The sequence below is a fragment of the Peromyscus eremicus genome, chromosome 10 (genome assembly GCF_949786415.1).
Source record: "Peromyscus eremicus chromosome 10, PerEre_H2_v1, whole genome shotgun sequence".
NCBI lineage: Eukaryota > Metazoa > Chordata > Mammalia > Rodentia > Cricetidae > Peromyscus > Peromyscus eremicus.
The window spans coordinates 23,332,397-23,356,681 of NC_081426.1; the positions used below are offsets into that span (position 1 = coordinate 23,332,397).

The 24,285-nt window shown below is 54.6% G+C and overlaps 2 protein-coding genes across 5 annotated transcripts in view; one reads left to right on the plus strand and one right to left on the minus strand.

Moving 5' to 3' along the window:
- The first annotated feature begins 1,085 nt into the window (after nucleotides 1–1,085).
- Nucleotides 1,086–9,326, plus strand: Nacad (NAC alpha domain containing). Its single transcript, XM_059275006.1, has 8 exons — nucleotides 1,086–1,221; nucleotides 3,800–7,837; nucleotides 7,958–8,067; nucleotides 8,148–8,219; nucleotides 8,476–8,622; nucleotides 8,726–8,869; nucleotides 8,995–9,117; nucleotides 9,208–9,326. Exons 1-8 carry the CDS (start codon nucleotides 1,155–1,157, stop codon nucleotides 9,220–9,222), a joined length of 4,716 nt encoding a protein of 1,571 aa, XP_059130989.1. The 5' UTR covers nucleotides 1,086–1,154; the 3' UTR covers nucleotides 9,223–9,326.
- Nucleotides 9,327–10,594: 1,268 nt separating this feature from the next.
- The window catches only part of Ccm2 (CCM2 scaffold protein), a 59,912-nt gene continuing 46,221 nt past the window's right edge, over nucleotides 10,595–24,285 (minus strand). For 3 of the 4 annotated variants that reach the window (XM_059275471.1, XM_059275470.1, XM_059275469.1), the window contains 6 exons: nucleotides 22,004–22,140; nucleotides 20,374–20,509; nucleotides 14,360–14,417; nucleotides 13,652–13,790; nucleotides 12,892–13,030; nucleotides 10,595–11,263 (listed from right to left, as the gene is read on the minus strand). In XM_059275471.1, coding sequence (XP_059131454.1) covers nucleotides 10,983–11,263; nucleotides 12,892–13,030; nucleotides 13,652–13,790; nucleotides 14,360–14,417; nucleotides 20,374–20,509; nucleotides 22,004–22,140 — 890 coding nt within the window. In that variant the 3' untranslated portion in view covers nucleotides 10,595–10,982. The remainder of the gene's footprint in view (nucleotides 11,264–12,891; nucleotides 13,031–13,651; nucleotides 13,791–14,359; nucleotides 14,418–20,373; nucleotides 20,510–22,003; nucleotides 22,141–24,285) is intronic. The other variant, XM_059275472.1, reaches the window with a different exon arrangement.

Below are 24,285 nucleotides of genomic sequence, written 5' to 3' on the forward strand. Positions count from 1 at the left end.
ATGGGCAGGTTCAGCAACAGACAGGGTTGGGCAGCTCTGCAGGAGATGCTGGGCTATGTTTGGACATGGTGGGTAAAGGTACCAGGGGTACATCGCTGTGTGGTGCTACACCTTGACTCAGGTACAAGGGAGTGGGGAACAGCACCTGGCCAGCTTCCTGGGCTGAACATAAACCCAGAAGATCCTATACACTGGGCTCTTCCTCCTTGCTTGCCTGGATAACTGCTAATTTCCCCAACTCCAGCTCAAAGATGACAATGTGTCATTCATTCATCTCCTGGTGCCTGGCACTGGAAGGGGCGGGGGGACGAACTGGGCAGTGCAGCAGCCAGTGTGGAAGCAATAGTACACTTCAGGAAGGGAAATGGTGAGCATCATCTCTGGAGGTGTGGCACAGGCCCTGCCGGGAATAGAGTGAGGTATCTTTCTTCCCTGGCCTAGAGATCCGAAGGGTGAAGGAAAGAAAGCCAATCGCCGAGCTAGAACTCAGAGATCCAGCTCGCCCAGGAGCTTGTCTGGAGCCCTTCCCTGGCGCACTCAGCTCCATCTCCCGTTGCCACAGAGACAGGAGGTGGTTGCTATGGAGACTGACTGCCACGACCAGCCAATCCCGAGCTACTGTTTCAGCTCATCTTGGTGCCTGAGGGTAACTCCTTCCCTGTACTCCCTGCGCCCTCTATCCAGTCATTGAGTGATAGGTTGGGCCATCATTCATTAAAGTGGCCCTGCCCACTCTACAAAATACATAGCTATCTCCCCAGATTAACCTGCACCCCTGGTTCTGGCGACACCATTTGCCTCTTTCCAGCTAAGAGGCGATGTCACCTTGGGAGGAGCCCTGACTCCAAGTGGCCCCTTAGATGCTGCGGGAAAGGCGGGGCAGGGCGCAGCCTTCCGGCCCTAGACTCAGCAGTGGAAGAGAGGCGATGGGATGAACGTGGGGAACGAGCGCCCTCCCTCCGGCTCTCCGCAGTGCCTGGCGCGGCAGCGCACGCTCACTAGGCTTGATAGGCGGGCGGGGCAGCGCTGACGTCATCCACGCTCCCCCCCCCCCCCCCCCGGGCAGAGGGGCGGTGGCCGAGCTGGCTACTCCGAGCGCATTGACGGACAGAGGGACAGAGAGACAGGGGGACCGGCAGGCACACATCCAGGCCATGCCCGGGGAGGCTGCGCGCGCTGAATTGCCGCTGCCTGAGGCAGGAGGGCCAGGATCCCGCACAGGTGAGACCGCGGCGGATCCCCTTTCTGGCCCAATACCTTTCTCTCTCTCTATCCCTCAGCCTCCTAACAGTCCCCTCCCCTGTCTTTCCAGACCGGTTCTTCCCTCCACATTGCATCCTTCCCCCACTCCCCACCCTCAGGATTTCATGAAAGCCTGGAGGCCGCAGACAGCATCCCCCAAGCCTGAAGCTATGAAGGGCAGTGTCTTGGCCTTTCACTCGGGCTGCGGGTGGGGAGGCCTGTTCTTTGGACCAAGTCTCATTTACTTGGGCCTCTGTGCTGCATCGCGTTTCTTTGTTCACAGAGAGCTGCGGGGGCCCCAGGACCGATGGTGGGGTGGCAGGTTTGGAAGCAGGAGGCCCAGAGGGTCCCTGCAGGCTCATCCTTTAACCACCAGAGGGTCCTTAGAGGTATTTTGAGTGCCCAGGGCAGCAAGCGGCTAGACTTAGAAAGGAGGTGTAGGACCGATGGGATCTGGGAGCCCAGCCAGAGGACACTGGCAGAGCTGGGTCTGGGAGGTGGGGCCCTGGGAAGGTGTCGTGGCCAGGAGTGGTCTTAATATGTAGACCTTGGAGAAAGAGGGGCATTAAATGTTGGTGAAGCCAGTCCACTCGCAGGCCTGAGGGTACTCTTAAGCTTGAATGGTTCCTGCTGGAGATGGGCTGTGTGTAGATTGGACAAAGCCAAGGGCACCTTGCTGTGTGCAAGAAGTCATCTGGGGACAGGATGGGCAAGAATGGAAATGGTACCTGTGCTGGGCCAGGGGCCTGACTAAGCTAACACAGATGTCACCCTACTCTTGTTGGGGAACAGGCAATCCAGGCTGGGACTCCCCAGACCCAAAGTGATAAGCTGGTTCCTTTCTGGCTTGCTTGGTGACCTTGAATGAGTCACAAAACAAACAACAAAAAAAAATCCCCCCCCACAACTTTGTCCCTTTATTTCCATTTTAACCTTGGCCCAGTTCTGCCCTGAGGCCACACTAAGAAGTGGAGATGGCAAGAGCCCGACTTGGGGACACCCAGTGATGGCTACTAGCCACACCCACTTCCAGTGCCAGGTGTCCCTCAAGGGACCTGAAGGGTCCCCCTCCCTTTCCTGTCAGGACCCCTGGCTGCCCTAGTAGCCCAGCTGCAGGCCAACGAGGCCAGCTAGTGTCAAAGAGCCCAGTGCCCCGACCCTGCTGAGAGCAGATAACGGGGGAGGTGGCTGTCTCCTCTTATCCTAGGTGAGATCTGCTCAGTAGCTGAGAAAGACAAAGCCACGGCGCGGGCGATGTTGCCCTGTCACCAGTGAGCATGGCAGAGCCAGCAGCATTGGCCGTGTGCCTGCCAGAGCGGCAGGCCTCCAGGCACTGCCCCTCCCCCTCCTGTGCAGGACCTGGCCTGGGCTCTGGGGACAGGAGAAAGGCTTTAAGTGGATACTTCAAAGAGATGTGTGTTTGGCCATGGTCCAGGTGAGGGAGGAGCTGTTACAGAGTCATTAAAAATGAGACTTAAAAAATGATGCGTTGAGCACTCAGAGAACACTTAAATGGTTAAAAGCCGCGGGACTCAGAGTGAATGTGCACAGTGCCCTCAGTGGTGACATGCAGGTCAGCAAGAAGCAAGGCAGCAAGAGCCAGAGAGACAGGAGGCAGTATGGGGCGCTGCCATCTGGAGAACTTTGTTTCTGCTCCCTTCCTAAGTTCCTAAGTACTTTCTGATCCACGGGGCATCACGGCACAGGCATGTGTTTGTGGTGTGGCACTTCAGCTGAGGGCATGGCAGCCCAGGAGCACCTGTGCCTGAAGAGACCTAAAGACGGACCCCAAGGCAGGCCAGGAGCTCCCAGCATGGTGGGGGATCTGTTACCATGAGTGGCTGCCACCATGGAGAGGACATGGCCAGCCTTCCCTCAGCTGTCCTATCCCCATGTGGCACCCTGATCATCATTTCCCACCACTGCCCTTTTGAGCAGGATGCTGGAACTCAGACCCTGTGGGATAGGTCTGCCTCCATTCTCCAGAAACTTAGCGGCATGCAGGGCTATGCGGAGAGCTCTGGGGAACCCGAGGTTGGCCCCGAGGATTGGCAACAAGGGTAGGAGAGAGATGGGCTAGAGGCAAAACTTCCTGCTTTACAGTAGACCTGGAATGTTCCAGAGCTGTCGCGTGTAGGACCCCCGCCCTTGTCACAGGAAGGAGCTGGCATTGTCCAGTGGGTTCTCATAGCCCTGTTCCTGCCAAGCCCAGGTGAACCAAGCGGAAATAGCAAGCCAAATTCTGAACAGAGACGATTGCTAATTGTACCTTTGCTGGTGTCCCCAAGAAAAGCCTGGGTTTCTAATGCACAACCTCCTCGTGACTCCCCTTCCTATAAAGCCTGGCAGCAGCTGCCTGCTCGGCTGAAATGCCTGGAAATTCTTCCTCAAGTACACTTAGCCTACACGTCACTCTCCTCTCCGCCCTCTCCCCTGACCAGCCCTCCTCCGAAACTGTATCCATGAAAACCTGCCCCTGTCCCGTGTTCAGCTCTTCACCTGGCCTGGCCCTGAGGCATGTCCTGTAGGCATCTCATGTCCTTTTCTGTCTCCACAGATCTCTCATGTGACGCAGCCATTGCCACCATCCTTAAAGGGGACCACCGGGAGCCCCATGCCCTAACCCCAGGGCCTAGCCCTCTGGCCCTCACATTCCTGTCCAGCAAGCCAGGTGCCCGGCCCCAACCTGAGGGAGCCAGCTGGGATGCAGGGTCCGGCGGGGCTGCGTCAACCTGGGCGGACCCGGCAGAGGGCAGCCCAAGTCCAGGGGTCCTCCCTGAGGGCCTGCCTCTCCAGCCTTTGCCTGCTGAAGTCCCTCTTCCCACCACCCTGGAGCCCCGCATCGTGATGGGTGAGGAGACATGCCAGGTCATCCCTTCACCCAGGGCAGCCTGGCCAGTGCTCAGGGACCGGGCGGGTGGGCACATCGCCCTGCACCCACCTCCGGAACTATGTTCTCAGGGTGATTCTCCTGTGCCTTCCCCTCCCCCTGACCTCGATTCCTACTTCACACCCCCCTCTACTCCCACCAAGACCACCTATGCCCTGCTCCCTGACCATGGGCCCCACAGGGATGCCTGGGACCTGGAGGCCGAGCTGCTTGATGAGTTACTGGACTCCACGCCAGCTTCACCCTCAGGCTCCTACATCACAGCAGATGGGGACAGCTGGGCCTCATCACCTTCGTGTTCCCTCAGCCTGCTGGCCCCAGCTGAAGGGCTGGACTTCCCCTCCGACTGGGGCCTCTCCCCATCAGGGTCTGTGGTAGATGAACTAGAGCCACACCCCACAGGACCCCCGGAGCCTCCATCCTCTGAGTCTAGCCTCTCAACCGACAGCAGCTCTTCCTGGAGCCAAGAGGGCCATTTCTTTGACCCAGCCTTCTTGGCCAACGACCCGATGATCCCTGCCGCCCTACTACCCTTCCGGGGTAGCCTCATCTTCCAGGTGGAAGCCGTGGAAGTGACTCCACTGCCCCAGGAGGAGGAGGAAGAGGAGGAAGAGGAGGAGGAGGAGGAAGAGGAGGTAGCCGCTGGTGCCGCCACCCCGGATGGAGACCTGGCTGGAGAGGGTGAGGACGACAGCACATCTGCCTCCTTCCTGCGGTCACTCTCCGATCTGTCCATCATCGAGGGCATGGACGAGGCCTTCGCCTTCCGGGATGACACGTCAGCAGCCTCCTCTGACTCGGACTCAGCTTCCTATGCAGGGGCAGATGATGACAGGCTGTACAGTGGGGAGCCCCATGCCCAGCCCCGTGCCCCGAATACAGAGCAGGAGCAGAGAAGCAGGGCCGCATTTCAGGGGACAGAGTTCACGCCTCCGATTTCAGAGCAAGAGACCCGTCTTAGCAATAGCCAGGAATCAATTGCAGAAATAGTAGAAGAGGCCCCAGCTTTAGACATAGGGTCCGAAGCTACCGTGACTCCTCCCGATCTGCGAGCAGCTCCAGGCTCCCAGGTGGAGGAGGCTACCACAGTAACCCCTAGGGTGGGGAAGGAAGATGTTGACTCAGTTGCTCAGGAAGCACCCAGGGCACGGCCTCCACCCTGCCAGAAGGGGAGGAGCACTACTTCAGGCCTTAAGCCTGTCACTGCAGAGTCCATTCTAGATCCGCAGGAAGAAGCAAGCCCCACCTTGTGTCCAGTCCTTCCTTGTAACTTGAAGGAAGGAGGCCAGGGCCTTCCCGATACACTGCAGTGTGTAGCTGTGGCTTCAGTGAGGCCCCAGAAGGCTGAGGGAGGTGTTACAATACCCCAGGACTCCCCTAAGCCATTACTCCCATTCTTGCAATATGCAGATCCCTCCTCAGACCCAGAGTCTGTGGCTATAGTCAGTCTGGGGCTCCAGAGAGATGAGGGATGTGTCATAGCACTGCAGGATGTCCCTGGGGCATCACCTCCACCCCTCCAAAGTACAGATCCCACCTCAGGCCCAGAGTCTAGGGCCATGGCTACATTTGGGTTCCAACACGCTAAGGAAAGTATCATAGAACTCCAGGACTCCCCTGTGGCATCATCCCCACCCCTGAAAGGCTCAGATCCCACCCTAGACCCAGAACCTGAGGCTGTGGTCACATTGGGGGCCCAGCAGGATGAAGGGATTGTCCCAGTGCCCCAGGACTCTCCTATGGCATGTCTACCCCTGCAAGGCTCAGATCCCACCTCAGACCCAGAACCTGAGGCTGTGGTCACATTGGGGGCCCAGCAGGATGAAAGGATTGTCCTGGTAACCCAGGATTCTCCTATGGCATGTCTACCCCTGCAAGGCTCAGATCCCACCCTAGACCCAGAACCTGAGGCTGTGGTCACATTGGGGTCTCAGAAGGATGAAGGGATTGCCCCAGTACCCCAGGACTCTCCTATGGTATGTCTACCCCTGCAAGGCTCAGATCTCACCTCAGACCCAGAACTTAAGGCTGTGGTCACATTGGGGGCCCAGCAGGATGAAGGGATTGTCCCGGTGCCCCAGGACTCTCCTGTGGCATCATCCCTACCCCTGCAAGGCTCAGATCCCACCCTAGACCCAGAACCTGAGGCCGTGGTCACATTGGGGGCCCAGCAGGATGAAGGGATTGTCCCGGTACCCCAGGACTCTCCTATGGCATGTCTACCCCTGCAAGGCTCAGATCCCACCCTAGACCCAGACTCCATGCTTGCTGCCACATCAGGACCACAGCAGGCCGAGGAGGGTGTCACCAAACCCCAGGCTGCCCCAGTAGCATCACATTCACCCCTGCAAAGCTTAGGTTCAACCTCAGACCTCCAACCTGCAGCTGCAGCCACACCGGGGTCCCAGCAGGCTGAAGGCCTGAGTGACAGAGCACCCCAGGACACCCCTGTGACAGCACCTCCATCCCTTCAGGATACAGATCGCACCTCAGACCCAGAGCTGATAGTCCAAGACACCTCTCAGACACTGCAGAGAGAAACAGACTACACCCCAGAGACTAACCCTCCAGCCTCTGGGGTCCATCAGGAATTAGGTGTGGCCTTAGAACCAAAGCCAGTGCCTGAGGAGCAAGATGCAGAGCCCCCTCTAGACTCGGCTTCAAACAAAGCTCAAGAGAATGGCTCAGAGCCAGCTGTGAAAGCCGACAGCTTCGGGGCTCCAGAAGAGCCATGCCCCACCTTGAGCACAAAGATCTCTGAGCCCACATCTTGTATGGGAGAGAAAGTAGCTGAGAGCGTATCTGCACTCAAGCAGAGAGCATGTCTTGAAGCCCATAATGGGGTCAAGACCCACTCACCTCAAAGAGAGGCCCCAGGGGCCAAGAACAAGCTGGGTAGAGGCCCCAAACGACCAGGGCAGGGAAATGGGTCCAAGTCAGTATCCCCTCTCCAAGGGGAGACTTCCAAGACACATTCTGCTGCATGCTCTGAGGTCAGTCAGACACAGCTGAGCTCAGCTGGAGAGAGAAGGGGCCTGAGCAGCAAGGACACCTTGGGCCCCAGGCTTCCTGTGGCTCTATCTGTACAAGCTAGGCTAGGTTCCTGCTCAGGGTCCCCAGCCAGGACCACATGCACGCTGAGCAGAGTCCACTCTGAAGAGACTTCCAGGTCTGCGGCAGCCTTCCAGCACCTGGAGCCTGTGCTAGGCCTGGGTAATAGAGATCAGCCCCAGATGACCCCAGGTGCCCTTAACCCTTCCCCAGCACACTCTGCCAGTGGCCTGCCTACCACACCCCAGAATAGGTTCCTAGACCCTGACCCTCCTGCTCCCAGTGCCCTTGACAGGGCATCCCAGACATCCCCAGGACCCCCAGCACCCTGCCTGTGCCCCACTCCCCAGAAAGCCTCTGTGGAAGAAGAGGAGCCCCCATCCTCTCGTGGTCTGACACCTCGGGCAGGAGCCCAGGGAACGGCTGCCATTTCCACCTCAGGATCCACAAAGCCTCTGGGGGCCCGGCAGCGTGTCAGCCTCCCCCCTCAGTCCCCCCTCAACCCCAAGGTGACCCCCACAGATGCCAAAGACCTGGCTTGCATCCGCTCAAGCCCCTGCCAAGTGCCTCCTCCCTCTGGGACCCAGAACCCATCTGGCCCTCGAGGGTTCCTAGCTCGTGAGCAAGAAGAGGATGAGGACAGCCTGGAGGAAGGTAAGGGGATGCGGGGTCAGGGCCTGGGCCAGCTAGACTCCTCCCAGGGAGACACTAGAGGATGGGACTGGAGGGCCCTCTGCAGTAGCAAGAGGCCCTCATACCTCACCCCTTCCCCAGACTCACAGAGGGCCCCAGGCTCCGGGCAGCATTCGGACAGCCACGGGGAGTCTTCCGCTGAGCTGGATGAGCAGGATATACCACCTCAGAAAGTGCAGTGCACAGCACAGGTGCTGGCCCAGAAAGGGGGGGGGGCGGGTCTCTGGACGTTACCTCAGCCCCACAGGTGCTCAGCTTCATCTTCCTACAGGGCCCGGCAGGCAGCAACGAGGAGACCATTACCAAAGCCAAGCAAAGCCGCAGTGAGAAGAAGGCTCGAAAGGTCAGCGGAGGGCACCCCAGAGGGCCCTGGGAGAGGACATGTACACAGGGGAGCACCCTTACCAATGCCCCTCACAGCCTGTGGCCAGTGAAACCCTATCCAGGAAAAGGGCTTCGAGTCAAATGTAGCAACCCTCACCCCTGAACACTGGAATGTCCTGAGGGGGTCCTTAACAGAGAGAGGTCGGCCTGAGGTGGGGCAGGGCAGCCACCCAGTCACAGGGAAGGTGGTCTGAATCTCTTGCCCTCCGCCTCAGGCAATGTCGAAACTGGGCTTACGGCAGATTCAGGGAGTCACCAGGATCACCATCCAGAAGTCCAAGAACATCCTGTTTGTCATTGCCAAGCCAGATGTCTTCAAGAGCCCCGCCTCAGACACCTATGTGGTCTTTGGTGAGGCCAAGGTCTGTCATGCTGTCATGTCACGGCCAAGGCTACGGCCATGCTGCGTTTGGGGGAAGGGCTGGGCAAATCAAACAGGCCAGTGAGCTCTGTCCTATATTGCAGATCGAGGATCTGTCCCAGCAAGTACACAAAGCTGCAGCGGAGAAGTTCAAGGTGCCCTCAGAGTCCTCAGCCCTGGTCCCCGAGTTGGCACCTGGACCCCGTTTGAGGCCAGAGTGTGAGGAGCAGGAGGAGGAAGACGAGGAGGTGAGGCCTAGAGGCTCTGGACACATGGCTGGGGGTGGGGTTAGGGTAGCATGGGCTTCTGTTCTGCCTGGACAGCTCAAGGCGACTCAGGCAGCTCCCCCCACCTCCCTGTTTCCCTCCACCAGGTAGAGGAGGCTGGACTTGAACTTCGCGACATTGAGCTGGTGATGGCCCAGGCTAATGTGTCCAGGGCAAAGGCCGTGCGGGCACTGAGGGACAACCACAGTGACATTGTCAATGCCATCATGGTGAGCAAGTACTAGCCCCTTCAGCAGCCCAGATGACCCTAGGGAGGTCCTGTAGAAAAAGCCTCTCCTAACCTGACTCTTTTTCTGCAGGAACTGACGATGTAGCTACTGACTGCAAGCTCGGGCCGTTCTGCCTCTCCCCAGCTCTGTTGCCCAATAAATCAGTGTCATATCATCATCCTCTGGAGTCCCCTCAGTTGTGTGGTATAGTCTCATTGCCCTTGCGTGTCTCATCAGGACCCTCTGATGTCCCTTCACTGCCCTCTAGTATCCCCTTAGAACCTCGTATTGGTCACTACCTTGTCATCTGTTTCTATGTTACCACCGTGTCACCCTTCAGTGTCCCATCAATCTCCGCTGTTACCCAATTGCCCTCTGGTGTCTCCCCAATACCCCTGACATCCCCCCGAGTTCCTGCACCCTCTGGCATTCTCTCGGATGCAGCTACATCAGCATGGCCATGCACTCCCCGTCCTTTCCGCCTACAGTTCTGGCCACAGAAGTGTGGCTGCCCCGTCCCTTACTTCCACATACACCCTCCTGCTGGTGGGCACACGGGAACACCAGGGCACAACTGGGCACAGGGTGGACTGCGGCTTGTCTTCAGTGTCCCACACTTCCAGGAGAGAATTAGCTGCATGTGAATCAGAGACCACTCCAACAGTCTTGACTCTCTTGGCTTGGCCTAGGCTCCCATGACCAGCCCCAGGACAGCAGATGACAGAAAAATTCTGTCAAATACTGTCCTAAGGGCCATGATACTGCTGAGGAAAGCATCTGTGAGACCCTGGGGACACTAGCTTGCCCTGGAGACAACTGAGGTATCCACAGAGCCCCAGGGGCACAGTCACAACCATTCCAGGCCAGAGACAGTCCTGGGGTCCTCCCAAAGCCCTTCTGCCCAGGACACAGCCCTTCCTGCCCAGAGTGTGGGCAACAGAGGCACCTGACCAGTCCCCTCAGCCCAGGAGCTGTATAGGGTTGCCTGACCCCAGGCCACTTCCCTCCCCTCAGTGGCTAGGAGAGTTTTAAGGGGTCTAGAGGGTAGAGGCCAGAACGAAGTCAACAGGCTTAAGAGAAAAGCTGACTGGGGACGGGACAGAGTGAGGGCCATGGGGCCCATGTCAGCCTTTCAGAAGCACTGTGGGCCACACCCTTCCTTGTTCACTCTCCTTCTGATCGTCAAGGAGTCTGACACAAAGGGCCAGATCACACTACTGCCCTTAGGATAATCTGTACATAGAATGCGAGATAACCCTGACATGTGAGAGAGATTCCCAAAATGCCTGCTCCTGTCCCTTGTCCCCAGAGGCAAAGCAGAAACACCAATCGTCTCTTCTACCCCAGCCCTGGATACTGTGGCAGTCATGGTCCAACGGACAGGGGCCAGAACGGAATGCCCCCTCCACAGCCCCCGTGACAACAGGACTTTCAACTAATTGGAACAGAAAAAAAAAAAAAGCTTGACAACTGGAGATTAAATTATTCACATTGTAGTAAACTTCTTTTTAAGGTCTCTGAGAGTTAGGAGAGGAAAATCATGTGCAAAATATCAGCTGTCCAGGGCCAGGCCGACAGGACTGGCTCTTCCTGCCAGATGCAACTGGCCCTCCCCGATTGGGGGATGCTACAGGCATTGCTGAGCCCCTGAGGAAGAGGCACAGAGGCTTCCACCCTGTGTTGGGGCACATGTCCTGTGGCAGCTCTCCACTCCTTCACAGTAGAGGACCTGGCCACCAGAGCCACCTCTGTCTGCAGCCCCTCCCTGGCTCCTAGCCAGGAAGGGCTGACAGTCAGGTCCAGGCATCTCCTCCCAGGAAGGCCTGGGACGGCTGTGTGAGACGAGTGTGTGCCGTCACGACCCATCACGCCGAGTCCTGGTCCATGCTGCAGCCTAAGGCTTCAATATCACTACTGATGTCCAAGATCATGCGGTCCCACTCATCTCCCTCCGAAGGCGCTGACCGGTCGTCGGGGCTGCCTGTGGTCCTGTTCCCGTTGGTGGTAGAGGTGGATGTGGTGCTCAGGGCACGGCGATGCCTACCAAAGCTGTCAGTGATGATGCCACGGCCATCTTTCACGCCAATGGTCTCCAGGAAGTTTTCAAAGTGCTGACTGTCCTTCTCAGGGATAAAGGGCCTCAAACCTGCCAACATATGACCCAGAGTGACATCTCAGGGGGGCTCAGGACCCTCAGACCATAGAAGCTATGGCCTGGAGCCAGGTAATTACATGACTCTGGTAAGGGCTCCCAGCTGTGCACAGCTTGCTGTCGGTCAATCTCAACCGCTCTGGCTTTGAGACATGGCATGGGTCAGAGGCCTACCCTATCTCATAGGGCCGAAAGCCAAGGCCAAAAGCCATTTATATGAGATCTGTCCGTAGAACCAGGACTCATGCCAAAGCCAATAACCAAACCCAGGGCAACTCTTCCAAACAGGAAGCTGTCCTGCTCAGGAAGACCAGTGTCTCAGAGTCCCGGAACCAGAACCTGATGTGGGCAGGCAGGCTGGGCCCATCCAGACGGGATGAGGAGTTCATGTACACAACGGATGAGTTAGTTTACAGACAGCACTCCTCTGAGGTGGAGCCTTTAGGAGAACCCCTGACACATCATTCACACTATAATTGCAGGACACAGGAAGCAGGAGGTAAGGAGTTCAAGGTCATCCTCCCCTAAACTGGGAGTTCAAGGCCAGACTCTATATCATAAACCCAAACTAAAACAAACCAAACACATGGAAATAACACTCAAAACAACCTGCTTAGGTGAGGGCCAGGAGGTGGTAGAGAGGCCTAAAGGCTAGCAGAACTGACTGCCTGCCTGACATAGGATTCTAAGCAGCAGATGCCCGCAGCCCAACTCCCTTCCAACCTACTTTATCTGAGAGTCTAACTACATAGCTCAAGCTAACCTTGAACTTGCTATCCTCCTGCCTCCATCTCGCAAGTGCTCAGACCATGGCTGTGCCCTATCGTCATGCCTGGCTCTGTACCCACTTCTGGCAAAGAGGCATCCAAGAACAAAATGGGAAGGAGCTGGCTTCAGGCTTCTGAAGGTGCATTCTGGGCTGGGTGCCAGGGACCTGGAACCTGAGCCTTGCTGGGTACCTGATCCAGAAAGGCTGCAGGGAGTGAGGAGCGCAGACTAGACCCGTGAGAGTCTAGTCTCCAATCCTTCACCTCCCAACAGTGGAGAGCCCCGGGCAGGCAGCTGATGCTCACCAGGCCAATAAAAATCAAGATCAGCTGACCTCCCCTTGGTTCACCGAGAGCACGATAAGACCCTCACAACTTCAGTGAGCCACTGCCAGCTCACTGTGCTCTGAGTGTTGGCAGAAGGCAGGCAGAGGCACCGCAGTCCCCTTCAGGTGGGCTGATGTGGCGGGCCTGACGCCTGGACCGGCAGTGACTCTGACAGAATGTTCTGGGCTCTTCAGGGGTCTCGGACAAAGGCTCATCCTTCCATCTAGATGACGACTTTGCTTTCCCACTCCCTAAATTCCTCCATGCTCCCCCAAACCCACTGACAAAGTGACCTCCTTAAGGAGTCCCTTGACTCTTTCCAGCCCTTCTGACTTGCTGGGTTTTGTTTACTCAGTCTCAGGACCCTCTCATGCTGCCTGGCAGAGCCCATCCAGCTCAGCTCCAGGGTCTAAGCAGAGTGAGAACACAGCAAGGGCCCTTCCAAGTAGCTCTGTCCATCCTGCCCTCTGAGCCCAGCTTTGACGACAGACATGATGGGGCTCCTCCCCGCTCCCGAGCCCCACTCACCAAGCAGCAGGAACTTGCGGCTGTCCCCATAGAGCTGCCGCAGGCTGATGCAGAACTCATGGATGGAGGCCCCATTGCGGTATTCATGCAGGAGCGCTGCAAACTGCTGGATCTCCTGTGACGACAGCTTAGTACGTAACTGTGAGGGAGGAGAAGTGCAGAGGAGTGAGGGGCCGGCACAGGTAGGTGTGCGAACGTGTGTGTGTGTGTGTGTGTGTGTGTGTGTGTGTGTGTGTGTGCGCGTGCGCGCGCGCGCACGCGCGCGCACACTTGTGGAGCAGCTGGACCCCACCCTTACCACACCCCCAGTGGCCACGGCTCAATACTTAGGTGTCAGGCCATGCTGCAGACACACTGGTCATGTCTGGCTTCATGTGTGCCTGCTATGGGGTCAGAACGTCCACCATATGTCTCTGTCATCAGGCCCGGTATAAAAAACCACCCAGAACCAGGAAGAACACAGATCTGCTGTCCCAATACAAAAGGGTCCTCAGTAGGGCTGAAGGGGAGGAAGCTGGCTCTTCATGGAGCAGCAAGGTTACATACATGACCTGGGGGAAAACAGATCTGGGAGGGTTGACTTTTCAAAGATAAATCTAGGATGCACGGAGGCCTAAGGCCTAGGCACTGATGGAGCTGCTGTTCCTAATCAGTACCAGCATGGTCCAGGCCAAATAGCCCAGCACCAACTGGGGCCCACAGACTCCCACCCCCACAGACCAGTAGCAAAACAGGGCAGGTGATGGAGCCGGCTGCCTACCGTGAGCATGTAGTCCTGCAGCAGTTCCGTGGCACTGGTGCTCAGCTCACTCTCGCTGACAGTCTTGCTATGGGGTGATGCCTGCATGCAGAAGGGCAAGGGCGGCAGGCCTCCCACATCCCCAGGGTCAGGGAAGCAGCTGCAAAGGTACAAGGTGGGCGGAGCCCTGACTACTCAACCTCATGTGCCCGCTTAGGGCTGGGGCCTGTCAACCTGCTCGCCAATACAACCATATAAGCAAAGAACAGTGACTAAGGAGAAGTGCCTGGGCATGGCCGGTCACAGGTGGAGATCAAGGCGATCCCAGGAGGCAGCTCAACCTTACAATGCAGCTGAGACCCCTAATGGAGCGACTCTCAAGATGGGTTCTGGGCAAAGAGAGGGAGTTCAGAGGAAGGGCTAGGCTAGGTGGTATCCAGAGCTGAGGGACGGCAAAGTGGGGCAGGAAGGCTGGGAGCCTGCACAGGCAGAATGAACAGGAATCCAGAAGATGCAAACCACCACTATTCAGTGTGCCTTTTCCAAGGGCACTTCTGGAGGCCACAGAAGGGAGGGAGGAGAGAGGACAGGCAGGGCTCTAGAGGTGGACATCTGGAGCACTCGACTCAGTGGGACTGAAGGGAACTTGTGGGGCCACCGAGATAGAAACTAGCCACAGCAGACCATGCATTTAGTGATCCAAGCCCCCAGCTCAGTGCGTGTACTCACAAGGTGCTGGCTTCGGCATCGTAAGTGTCCTTCATGTCCACTTTCGTGGAAGAGTCATCTGTGCAAACGATACAGAAGACACAGAGGACTTTCAAGTACTGGGTAGGTGTTTCAGGGCCAGGTACCCAGCCGGCCCTAAAGAGAGCACTCGGCTCAGCTAATCCCAATGCCACATCGACAGCCCCAGCTTGGAGAACTTCATCATGGAGCTTCCTATCCTGGCAAGTGGTGAGTACCCAAGGCAAGGGTCCTAGACTTGAACCCTCATCCCTCCTGAGGATATCTATCAAAGACGCATCCTGTCATAGACTGGGATGGAGTCCACACAGGACTCACAGATGGCCAAGGTAATATAATAATAGTTGCTTTTGGACATGTCAACTAAGTGCTCAACTAAACCAGAGGGGTAATGCCACTTGTCCCAGGTCACTCAGCAGAAGCCAGAGCTAGGCAGTTGGACCTCTGCCTGGACATAGCCGAGGCCTCAGAATCCCTGAGTCCCTCAGAGGATGAGACCCAGAGTGGCTGCCGCCATAATGTCCAACAGACACCACTGTGTGTAGTTTAAGACCACTTTGCTTCTCCAACCCCAAGGAAAGCCACTCCACCACCGGAACAGACAGTGAGTGGAGGCTCTCAGAGAGGCAGAGTCTTGAGAAAGGCTAACAGGGAGCAGGAGACTGCTGATGCCAGAGGGACCAGGTATGTGCAATGGCATCTGAAGACTTCACATCCTCTCCTGGGACTGGGACTCCAACGGTGCAAGGCAAGAGGAATGAAGGTCACTAGTTAGTAGACCCTGAAACAGGGAGGCGACCCTGGATTGTGTGGGGGATGGGATGTAGTTACAAGCATTTTGCTGTGATGTTGATATAAAGTGTCCACCTAAAAGGCCCGAATACTTTAGCTGGCTTTGTCCCAGCTGATGGCACTATTTTGCAAGTTCTGGAAACCTGAAGATGTAGGGCCTAGCTGTGCAAGTGGGTCACTGGGGCTCTGTCCACTAGAACCTCATCATGTCCAGAACCCCTCTGTCTCTCAGCCTCCTGGCCACCAGGAAGTGACAACTTGGATCCTCCTGCCCTCTCACCATGGCCCAGGTACAGGGTCAGCCGCGGACTGAAACCCCAGGACTATGAACAAGCAAACCCTCCCTCTGTGTAAACTGTTCTTCTCAGTGTCCTAACACAGCTTCCACGTGTGTCAGCAGGAGCTGTGGCCCTCGAGAAAGGCAGAGATGTGCGTGGCCGCAGTGAAGACCAAGGAAGCCTCTAAAACAGTGGTTCTCAACCTGTGGGCCGTGACTCCATAAGGGTTGCATATCAGATATATGTTACAACAGTAGGAAAATTAGTTATGAAGTAGCAACAAAAATAATGTTAGGGTTGGGGTCACCACACCATGAGGGGCTGTACGGAAAGGTCACAGCACTGGGAAGGTTGAAAACCGCTCGCTGCTCCAGAAGCTGGAAAGGTCAGGAAAATGGAGCCTCTGGAGCATCTAGAAAGGCTTCTGCGCCCTGAGGCTTGTGCTAAACTCTGACATACAGAGCTCTGACAGGGTTGAGCTTTCTGATAAGGCACGCTTTCTGACAGGGTGAGCTTTCTGACAGGGTGAGCTTGTGCTGTGTAAGACTGGGATCTGTCAGGGCAGGCAGAATCCGACAAGCAAGCCAGAACTGAGCAGGAAGCAGCAGGAGTGTGGGTGTGCAGTCCTCAGGGAGGTCTCAGGACAAGCTGGCCAAAGGAAACCTATTTAGCACAGAAACTACATGTGTGCTTCAAACATGTAAATCCCTAAATTCAATCCCCAACACAAGAAAACTGGGTGGAGTAGCAAATGCCTGTCTGTAATCCTAGCACTCAGGATTTTTTAAGACCTCTCTCAAAAAGGCGGTGGACATGGTGATGCATATCTTTTTTTTTCATTTATTTATTTTTATTGGATGTCCATTGGTGTTTTGCCATGGGTGTCAGGTCCCCTGAAACTGGAGTTACAGACAGTTGTGAGCTGCCATGTAGGTGCTGGGAACTGAACCTGGGTCCTCTGGAAGAGCATTCAGTGCTCTTAACCACTGAGCCATCTCTCCAGCCCCAGTGGTGCATATCTTTAATCTTTAATCCCAGCACTTGGGAGGCAGAGGCAGGTGGATCTCTGCGAGTTCAAGGCCAGCCTGGTCTATATAGATGAGCTCCAGATCAGTGAGGGCTGTATAGTGAGACCTATCTAAGAAAGAAAGAAAGGGAAGAAAGAAAGGAAGGGAGGAAGGGAGGGAGGGAGGGAGGGAGGGAGGGAGGGAGGAAGGAAGGAAGGAAGGAAGGAAGGAAGGGAGAGAAAGAGAGGGAGAGAGAGAAAGAGGGGGAGGGAGAGAGAGAGAGAGAGAAGAGAAAAAGAGAAAGAAACAGAGAGAGAGAGAGAGAGAGAGAGAGAGAGAGAGAGAGAGAGAGAGAGAGAGAGAGAAAGACCCTAGTAGGATTTTCAATGAACAAGGGGTCAAACCAATCACAGGGACACTGAACTGCTTCAAGCTGTGTGTACCCTGGACTCCTGGTGACCTCTATGCCTCAACTTCCCCACCTGCAAGTCAGTAATAAAGGCGTTGTAGTTTCACTGGGGTGTGGAAGACTCAGTGGCTCCTACGACGGCCACATAGCTGCTCAAGGCTCCCTTTCAGCTCTGTAACCACACCAATAGCTCTCCCTTACCAGTGAATTACCAGGAACAGCCTAGAGGACAGGACAGTCCCTCCACAAAAATAAGTAGCAGATAGCAAGCTGCTCCCAACATCATTTCATGCCTGATTCACACACGCCATTAATCCTCAATAAATGACAGACTTGCTGTGTTTAGACTTACCTTCAGTGAGTATAGTGGTTTGAAAGAAAATGGCCCCCAAAGGGAGTGGCACTATTGGGGGGTGTGGCTTTGACAGAGTAGGTGTGGCCTTGTTGGAGGAAGTGAGTCACTGTGGGGGTGGGCTTTGAGGTCTCATATATGCTCAAGTTTTGTTCAGTGTGATACTCAGTCAGCTTCCTGTTGCCTTCTGATGAAGATGTAGCCATCGTGTCTGCCTGCACACTGCCATGCTCCCCGCCATGTTGATAATGGACTGAACCTCTGAACTGTAAGGCAGCCACCACAATTAAATGTTTTCTTTGTAAGAGTTGCCGTGGCCAGGGGCTGGAGAGATGGCTCAGCAGTTAAGAGCACTGACTGCTCTTCCAGAGGACCCGGGTTCAATTCCCAGCACACACATGGCGGCTCACAACTGTCTGTAACTCCATCATCTGACACCTTCACACAGACATGCAGGCAAAACACCAATACAAATAAAAGTAAATTAAAAAAAACAAAACAAAACAAAACCAGTTGCTGTGGTCATGATGTCTCTTCACGGCAATAGAAACCCTGACTAAGACAGTGAGCTTGCCCACGATGAACTGTGACAGTTTAGCTGCTAACTTGGTTGGATCTGAGATCAACTGTGAGACATGCCTCTGGGTCAGTCTGTGAGAGTTCTTCCTAGAAGGACCAACCAACGGGAGGAAGACCCTCCCCAGAAGTGGGTGGCACTTCCAGCGGCCTTGGCCCAAATATAAAGTCTGAGCTAAAGCAGCTCCTCACCGGCCTGCTCCTCCTTGGGAGTCTGACTACCCTGTTGCTGACAGCAGAGCCCAGCTTCCCTGGCTCTCCAGCTCTCCAGGCCTTCAGCACCATACCGGGACTGCTGAAGCATCCAGCCAAGCAGTACTGGGTTTGCAGTACGCAGACAGCCATTGCTGGACTCCCAAACCTGTACTGTGCAGGTCAATCCAGTAAATCACCTGTGTAATATGTATTCATTCTATGGGTTCTGTTCCCTAGAGCACACTAAGAGAATATAGTATCAGGAGTGGGGCCCTTGCAGAGATAAACCTGACCATGTGGTTCTTAGGCCTTTGAAACTGGTCTGTAGAAGAAATGTGAAAGAGTCTAGAACTTAGGGCTTAATAGGCCACTCTGGCAGGGTCTGGAAAACCAGAATGGTGAAAGAAATTCACATGGTGAAAATTGTACTTATGAAGTTCAGACATGAAAAGAACTAGGTTAGCTGGGCAGTGGTGGTGCACACCTTTAATCCCAGAACCCAGGACGCACAGACAGGAGGATTGCTGAGGCCAGCCTGGTCTACAGAGTGAGTTCCAGGACAGCCAGGGCTACAAAGAGAAATCCTGTCTTGAAAAACCAAAAAACAAAACAAAACAAAACAAAACCCACTAGGTACTAGGTTAAAGGTCACTCAGGTTACAGCCTGGCAGAGTCCGGCAGTCCTCTGCTCGTGTCCTGAGAATTTTAAAGTGATGGACTAATGTATTTAACAGGAAACTTCAAGGTGGAAGAGCACTCAGGCTACAAGGAGGTTACTGCTCACCACTCTATCGAGGAGGACAGAAAGATATAAAGAAATGTGTCCTGAATCCAGAAGATCTCAAATAAGGCGGAAGGGGCTTCCTGCTCCTTGAAAACAACTGCCTAGCAAAGTATGTGCTATTGCAACTGCGTCCATGGGGTCCAAGCTCCATCTCAACTGGATGTAGAACTTGACAGGACTGTTCACGTGACATTGGTGATGTAGGAATGAAAAATGCAGAGCTGAGAGCTTGTGGAGTCTTGTTCCACGGTTCCAGGAAGCAGCTGAAGCCAAGCATCAAGCAGTGGGGTCCGAACCCCACAAGGAAGCCCTGAGATGCCACCTGTGGCTGTGTAGGCTGTGAAGGGAAAGCCTACGCTGCCAGAGACCTCAGGATGTTACACAGGCTGGAACTAAGGACGCCTGTCAAATAACGCTACAGTATCAAGTGTGGCCAGCCTGGGAGAGGCCGGTGATGCAGGCGGAGGAGCTGGAGGACAGGGCTACCTAAGCACCCTGGAGCCAAGGCAATCCCACCATGAGCCCCAGACATAGACACAGGGCTCGGGAACTGGTGCTTCCCACTTGGTTTTGGTCTTAGAATCATCGTCTCTTTCCTTCCTCTGCCTCATCCTTCCTTCTGGATAAAAATGTTCACCCTGTGCTTCTGTGCCTTGAAAGTGTATTCGAATTATGTGACCTGGTTTTTGTTTGTTTTGTTTTTATAGGTGTCTGGGGAGATTGGACTTTTGAACAGTTCTGGACTGTCAAGGATTACAGGGACTTCAGAAGCTGGAATGAATTCATTCGTTTTTGCATCACTTACTTGCCATGAGCATGCTAAGCGGGGCCAGGGGCACAGAATGGGGTTTGAATGTGGAATGTGACCGTAGGAGGTTTCAACACTTGGTCCCTAGTTAGCACTGTTTGAGAAGGTTGCAGAACCGTTAAGAGGCGGAGCCTTGCTGAGGGAAGTAGGTCCCTAGGCTTCGATGTTTTAGCCTGGCCCCACTTCCTCTTTCTCTCTGCTTCCCAACTAAGGATGCCAGCAGCCTTCAGACTTCTGCCCCTGACACCATGCCTTCCCTCTGGCCGCTATGCCTTCTCCACCATGAGGGAAAGACACTAAACTATTCCTCTCTTAAACTGCATCTTGTTAGGTATTTGGTTACTGCAATGAGAAAACTAACCCATACAGGAAGTGTGCTATTGTGAAACAGGGTCTGGTTATGTAGCCCACGCTGGCCTCAAACTTGTAACAATCCTGTCTTCATCTCCTGGATTCCTGGACTACAGGTATATGTCTCCACACTCAACTAGAAAGTATCTATGGACTACCAAGAGGTCTGCATGGCACTCTAGCCAGCTTTCATGGATGATGCAGAGGTGCTGACCCCTGTTCTGCCCCTTCCTAATTTCCTAGTCTCAGTCTCTCACAAGGCCAGAGCAACCCCAGGCTGTCTGGTTGTGGTCTTGCAAGGGACTATACACTGAGAGCAGCCCAGGTATGCCAAAAGGGAGGCTCCCCAAAACATGTTCAGCCTCCCCAGTTCCACAGCATCCCTTCCTGGGAGCCTATGCTTCCGGATGAGGTGCTCGCAACCCCCACTTCCACTCGACGTACCGCTGTGCAGTGACTGGTGGTGGGTGGGTGTGGAGGCCCCATCAAATATGGCTCGGTCCAGGAAGTCGATGGTAGACTCCGTGTAAACAATCTGGAAGACCTGGCTGAGCAGGGAGCACAGCTCTTCCGCAGCGACCTACAGTGAGTGGAGAGCAGCAGCTGTCCTCAGTGGCTACGGCCACAGGTAGCACCTTCTCACACAGTCTCTAGGGTACCCATAATGTCTCAGAGGCCCCGCAACTAGAAATGGGGAGCAGACTATGAATAAAGGGCCCTGTGCCTTTCACAGCCCAGAGGGGTATCAAAAACCAGAACAAATGCTGGAGAACAGATTCTGGCCTAGGTGTGGCCTCACAGGCGTCTGGAGACCATGTCAGACATGGGTGTTGGATCAGTTTTACCTCCTCTCCCTCTAACTGGCCATCAACATGTTCAACATTCTACCTAAGCCCAGGTAAAAGAGAAAAGACACCACTGGTCTCACTTCCAACCTTAGAGGCATTTCCAGAAGCAGAGTCACTTTATAACAGCGTGCCGTTTAAAACAGGGCTTCTCTAGTGGGCTGATTTTGTCCTGAACCCTAGATGTGACGGTATCTGGGGACATTTTTGATCATTACAAGGAAAAGCCAGGGATGTTGATCAACACTCTACAGTTCATGAGTTAGCTACCCACAACAAGGAAAGTGTATTTTCAAAATTTTTTATTTTACGCGCATTGGTGTTTTGCTTGCATGTATGTCTGTGTGAGGGTGTCAGCTCCCCTGTAAGTGGGGTTACAGACAGTTGTGAGCTGCCATGTGGGTGTTGGGAATTGAACCCAGGTCCTCTGGAAGAGAAGCCAGTGCTCTTAACTGCTGAGCCATCTCTCCAGCCCCCTAAAGAGAGGATTAGATTGAAAACGTCACTAGCACCAAGGCTAAGAGTAAAGTGAACTAGAGGATATTTAGGAAGGCAGTCATTAGCCACTGAAAGGAAGAGACGAAGTGAAGGGGAAGGGGGCAAGTGACTCCTGAGGCTCCACAGCCTCCCTCTGTGCCTCTGTGACCGGCCATGTGCTGGGGAAAATGCTAACCCTGTTCGCAGCACCGGGCAGGTGTGGGGTGCAGGTCACCATGCCTGCAGCCATCACTGCCAATCAGTGTGGGGGTGGAGAGAAGCATCCTGAAGAGGAGATGGGCGAGCAAAAGCTCTGCTGGCCATCTCAGAGATGGTGCTAGGAGTGGCGAGGGACAGGACTAGGGTATGGCTGGCAGAGGAGGTGAAGCAGGTCTAGGTACAGGAGGCGCCCTCTGGGGCCAGGGAGTTCGGGCTGCCATGGCTAGAGGTGAGGACACTGACTAGGTCACGGACAGGGTTTGGGAACTGAGGGTAGGGCCTGGTCATGGAGTAAGTGGGAAGGGACAATGCCTGAGCTAGCGCTAGACAGAGGTGGAGGAAGGGCTGGCTAGGGCCGGGGTCTAAGCGGGGCCGTGCAGGTTTGTGGGTGGGATCTGGTCTTGGGAAGGGCTGGGCTAGAGGCAAGGCCTGATCATGGGCAGGACCAGGCTGTGAGCTGGGTCACGGGCAAGGCTTGGACTAAGGACAGGAGAGGTTGTGAATCGTTCTGGTCCACAACAGGGAGGTCTCACCTTGCTCTCTGTGGCCATGATGACCAAGCAACATGCTTCTACTGGCCCCACTGCACTTTCTGACAAGGAACCTGCGCTGAGGCCTCTAGAACTTTCTGCACACAGACTCTGGCTGGGAGAGATGCCTGGGTCCTGGGCTGGGAAGTAAACACATCAGGTTAGTGCAGTGCATGGAGGCAGGCATGAGCACCAGCTGGACCACTCACTCCCGGGGGCCTGCGAGATGTCTCAGGGGAAAGCACTCGCCATGCAAGCCTGACAACCTGAGCTCCATGCCCAGGAACCCTCACAAAGGTGGAAGGAGAAAACCAACCCCACGAAGTTGTCCTCTGACCTCTACGTGCATGCCAGGACACACACATTCACCACAGCATCATATAAAATATTTTAGATATATACATAAAATAATATTTAATTAAAAAATAAATCAACAACTAAACTCTAGCCCACCAGTTCTTCAAAACAAAACTAGCTTGTGAGAACTGCAGGGCATCAAAGCACGGTCTTCATACTCCACTGTGTGCCAAATCAAGCCGGCTGGTATCCAGCTGCTTAGATCTCCATAAAAGGCAGGAGCTCACACGATTCAAGTTAACGGACAACAGACCACAGATAATCCCAACAGGGGCCCACACCTCCAGCGAGTTTCTTCCTCCAGAGGGATAAACTAAGGCACGTGAATGGTCCACTTGTGGGTATGGACATAGCCCGAGGCCACCCTCACACCGTACACATCGGAAAACGCACTGTGGTTCCAGAGTCGTGCAGGGGATGGGGCCCCAAGAGCAGCACAGTGGTCAGACAGCCTGGGAAGGGTGCTAGAACTGTAAGCAAAGCTCAGAGGTGGCTCTGCTGTCACTCTCCTCGGGTGACAAAGCTGCGGAAACCCGAGGCAGAGAGAGGCTCAGGCCAGACACAGGGAGAGTGCAGACAACGGCTCCCGGGACAACAACGTCCTTACCACAGCCACTGACCACAGAGCTCCTGATGTAAGTACCATGACAAGGCGAGACTGAGCTGGGCGCAGGCCGCATCACACCTGGGGCTTGACTTATTTTTAACTAAATAGTAACTAGCTCAGTCATTTTCATATTGTTCACATGCTCTCGCAGCAACATATTAGATACAGGAGGCAAAATAAATATACTGTTTATATACTATAAAATATACTACGTAATTGCAGCACTTGGGAGACAAGAACCAGAAAGAAGGACCACCATGAGTTCAAGGCTAGACAGTGAGTTTAAGACCAGCCACTGCTAGGCGATGGTGGTGCACGCTTTTAATCCCAGCACTCGGGAGGCAGAGGCAGGCAGATCTCTGTGAGTTTGAGGCCAGCCTGGGCTACAGAGTTAGGACAACCAGAGTTACACAGAGAAACATCATCTCAAAAACAAACAAACAAACAAAGACCAGCCATGATGAAAGTCTCAAAAAAGTAAATAAATATATTAACTGAATATAAATTTTCAAAACATAGAGGCTAGGGATGTAGCTCAGCTAGTATAGGTATATGTGTGCATGTATACACAACCCCCCACACACAGAGAAAGAGACTATAAATATATTATTAAAAGTAGTCTCAATTGTTTCTATTTTTGTAACATTCTAAACTGGCTTCCTGGCCCTCGGTGGGCAGCTGTGAAGTGTGGGTACCAAGCAGGTGCCATCTGTGAGGATGCCACTTCTACCCTCTGGGCAGCAGGCCGAGACACAGCCACGCAAGCTGCTCTGTGCCACCAGCTTCAGACCTGCCACCTGCCTCTCCTGCATCATTCAAGACAGTCTGGCAGACACACGGGCTCTCTGCTCCATCCGCTTTCCACACTAGACTGCCCCGAACACTAGCAACCCCCTGCACACAGAGGCACACACAGGTGACTCGTGCAAGGAGGTGCCGAGGTGAAACGTTACAAACTCGTCTGCCTGGCTCTGGGTGGGGAAACGACAAGACTGTCCGGCAGCCTGAATCAGAGGGAATGCGCACACACACTCCTGCCAAAATGAGGCCAGCCCCTGGGACACCGGGATGCAGTCTCTGCTGGCGAGAGGAACAGGACCTCAGTACCTAGTCTCATGTTTTTGGAATGTTCCCTATAAGGAGGGAATTCTCTATTTTCTCTTCCTTAACAATTTATCCTAATGATTTAAGCACAGAAACATTCCTGCAGCATGAGAAATACATGGACCACTTCTCCATACTAGCTTAAGACACCCACAGGAACCTGGTCAGGAACCAGCCCCCTCCCTCCTTGTCTCTGAGGATGTCTCTGAGGGCCAAG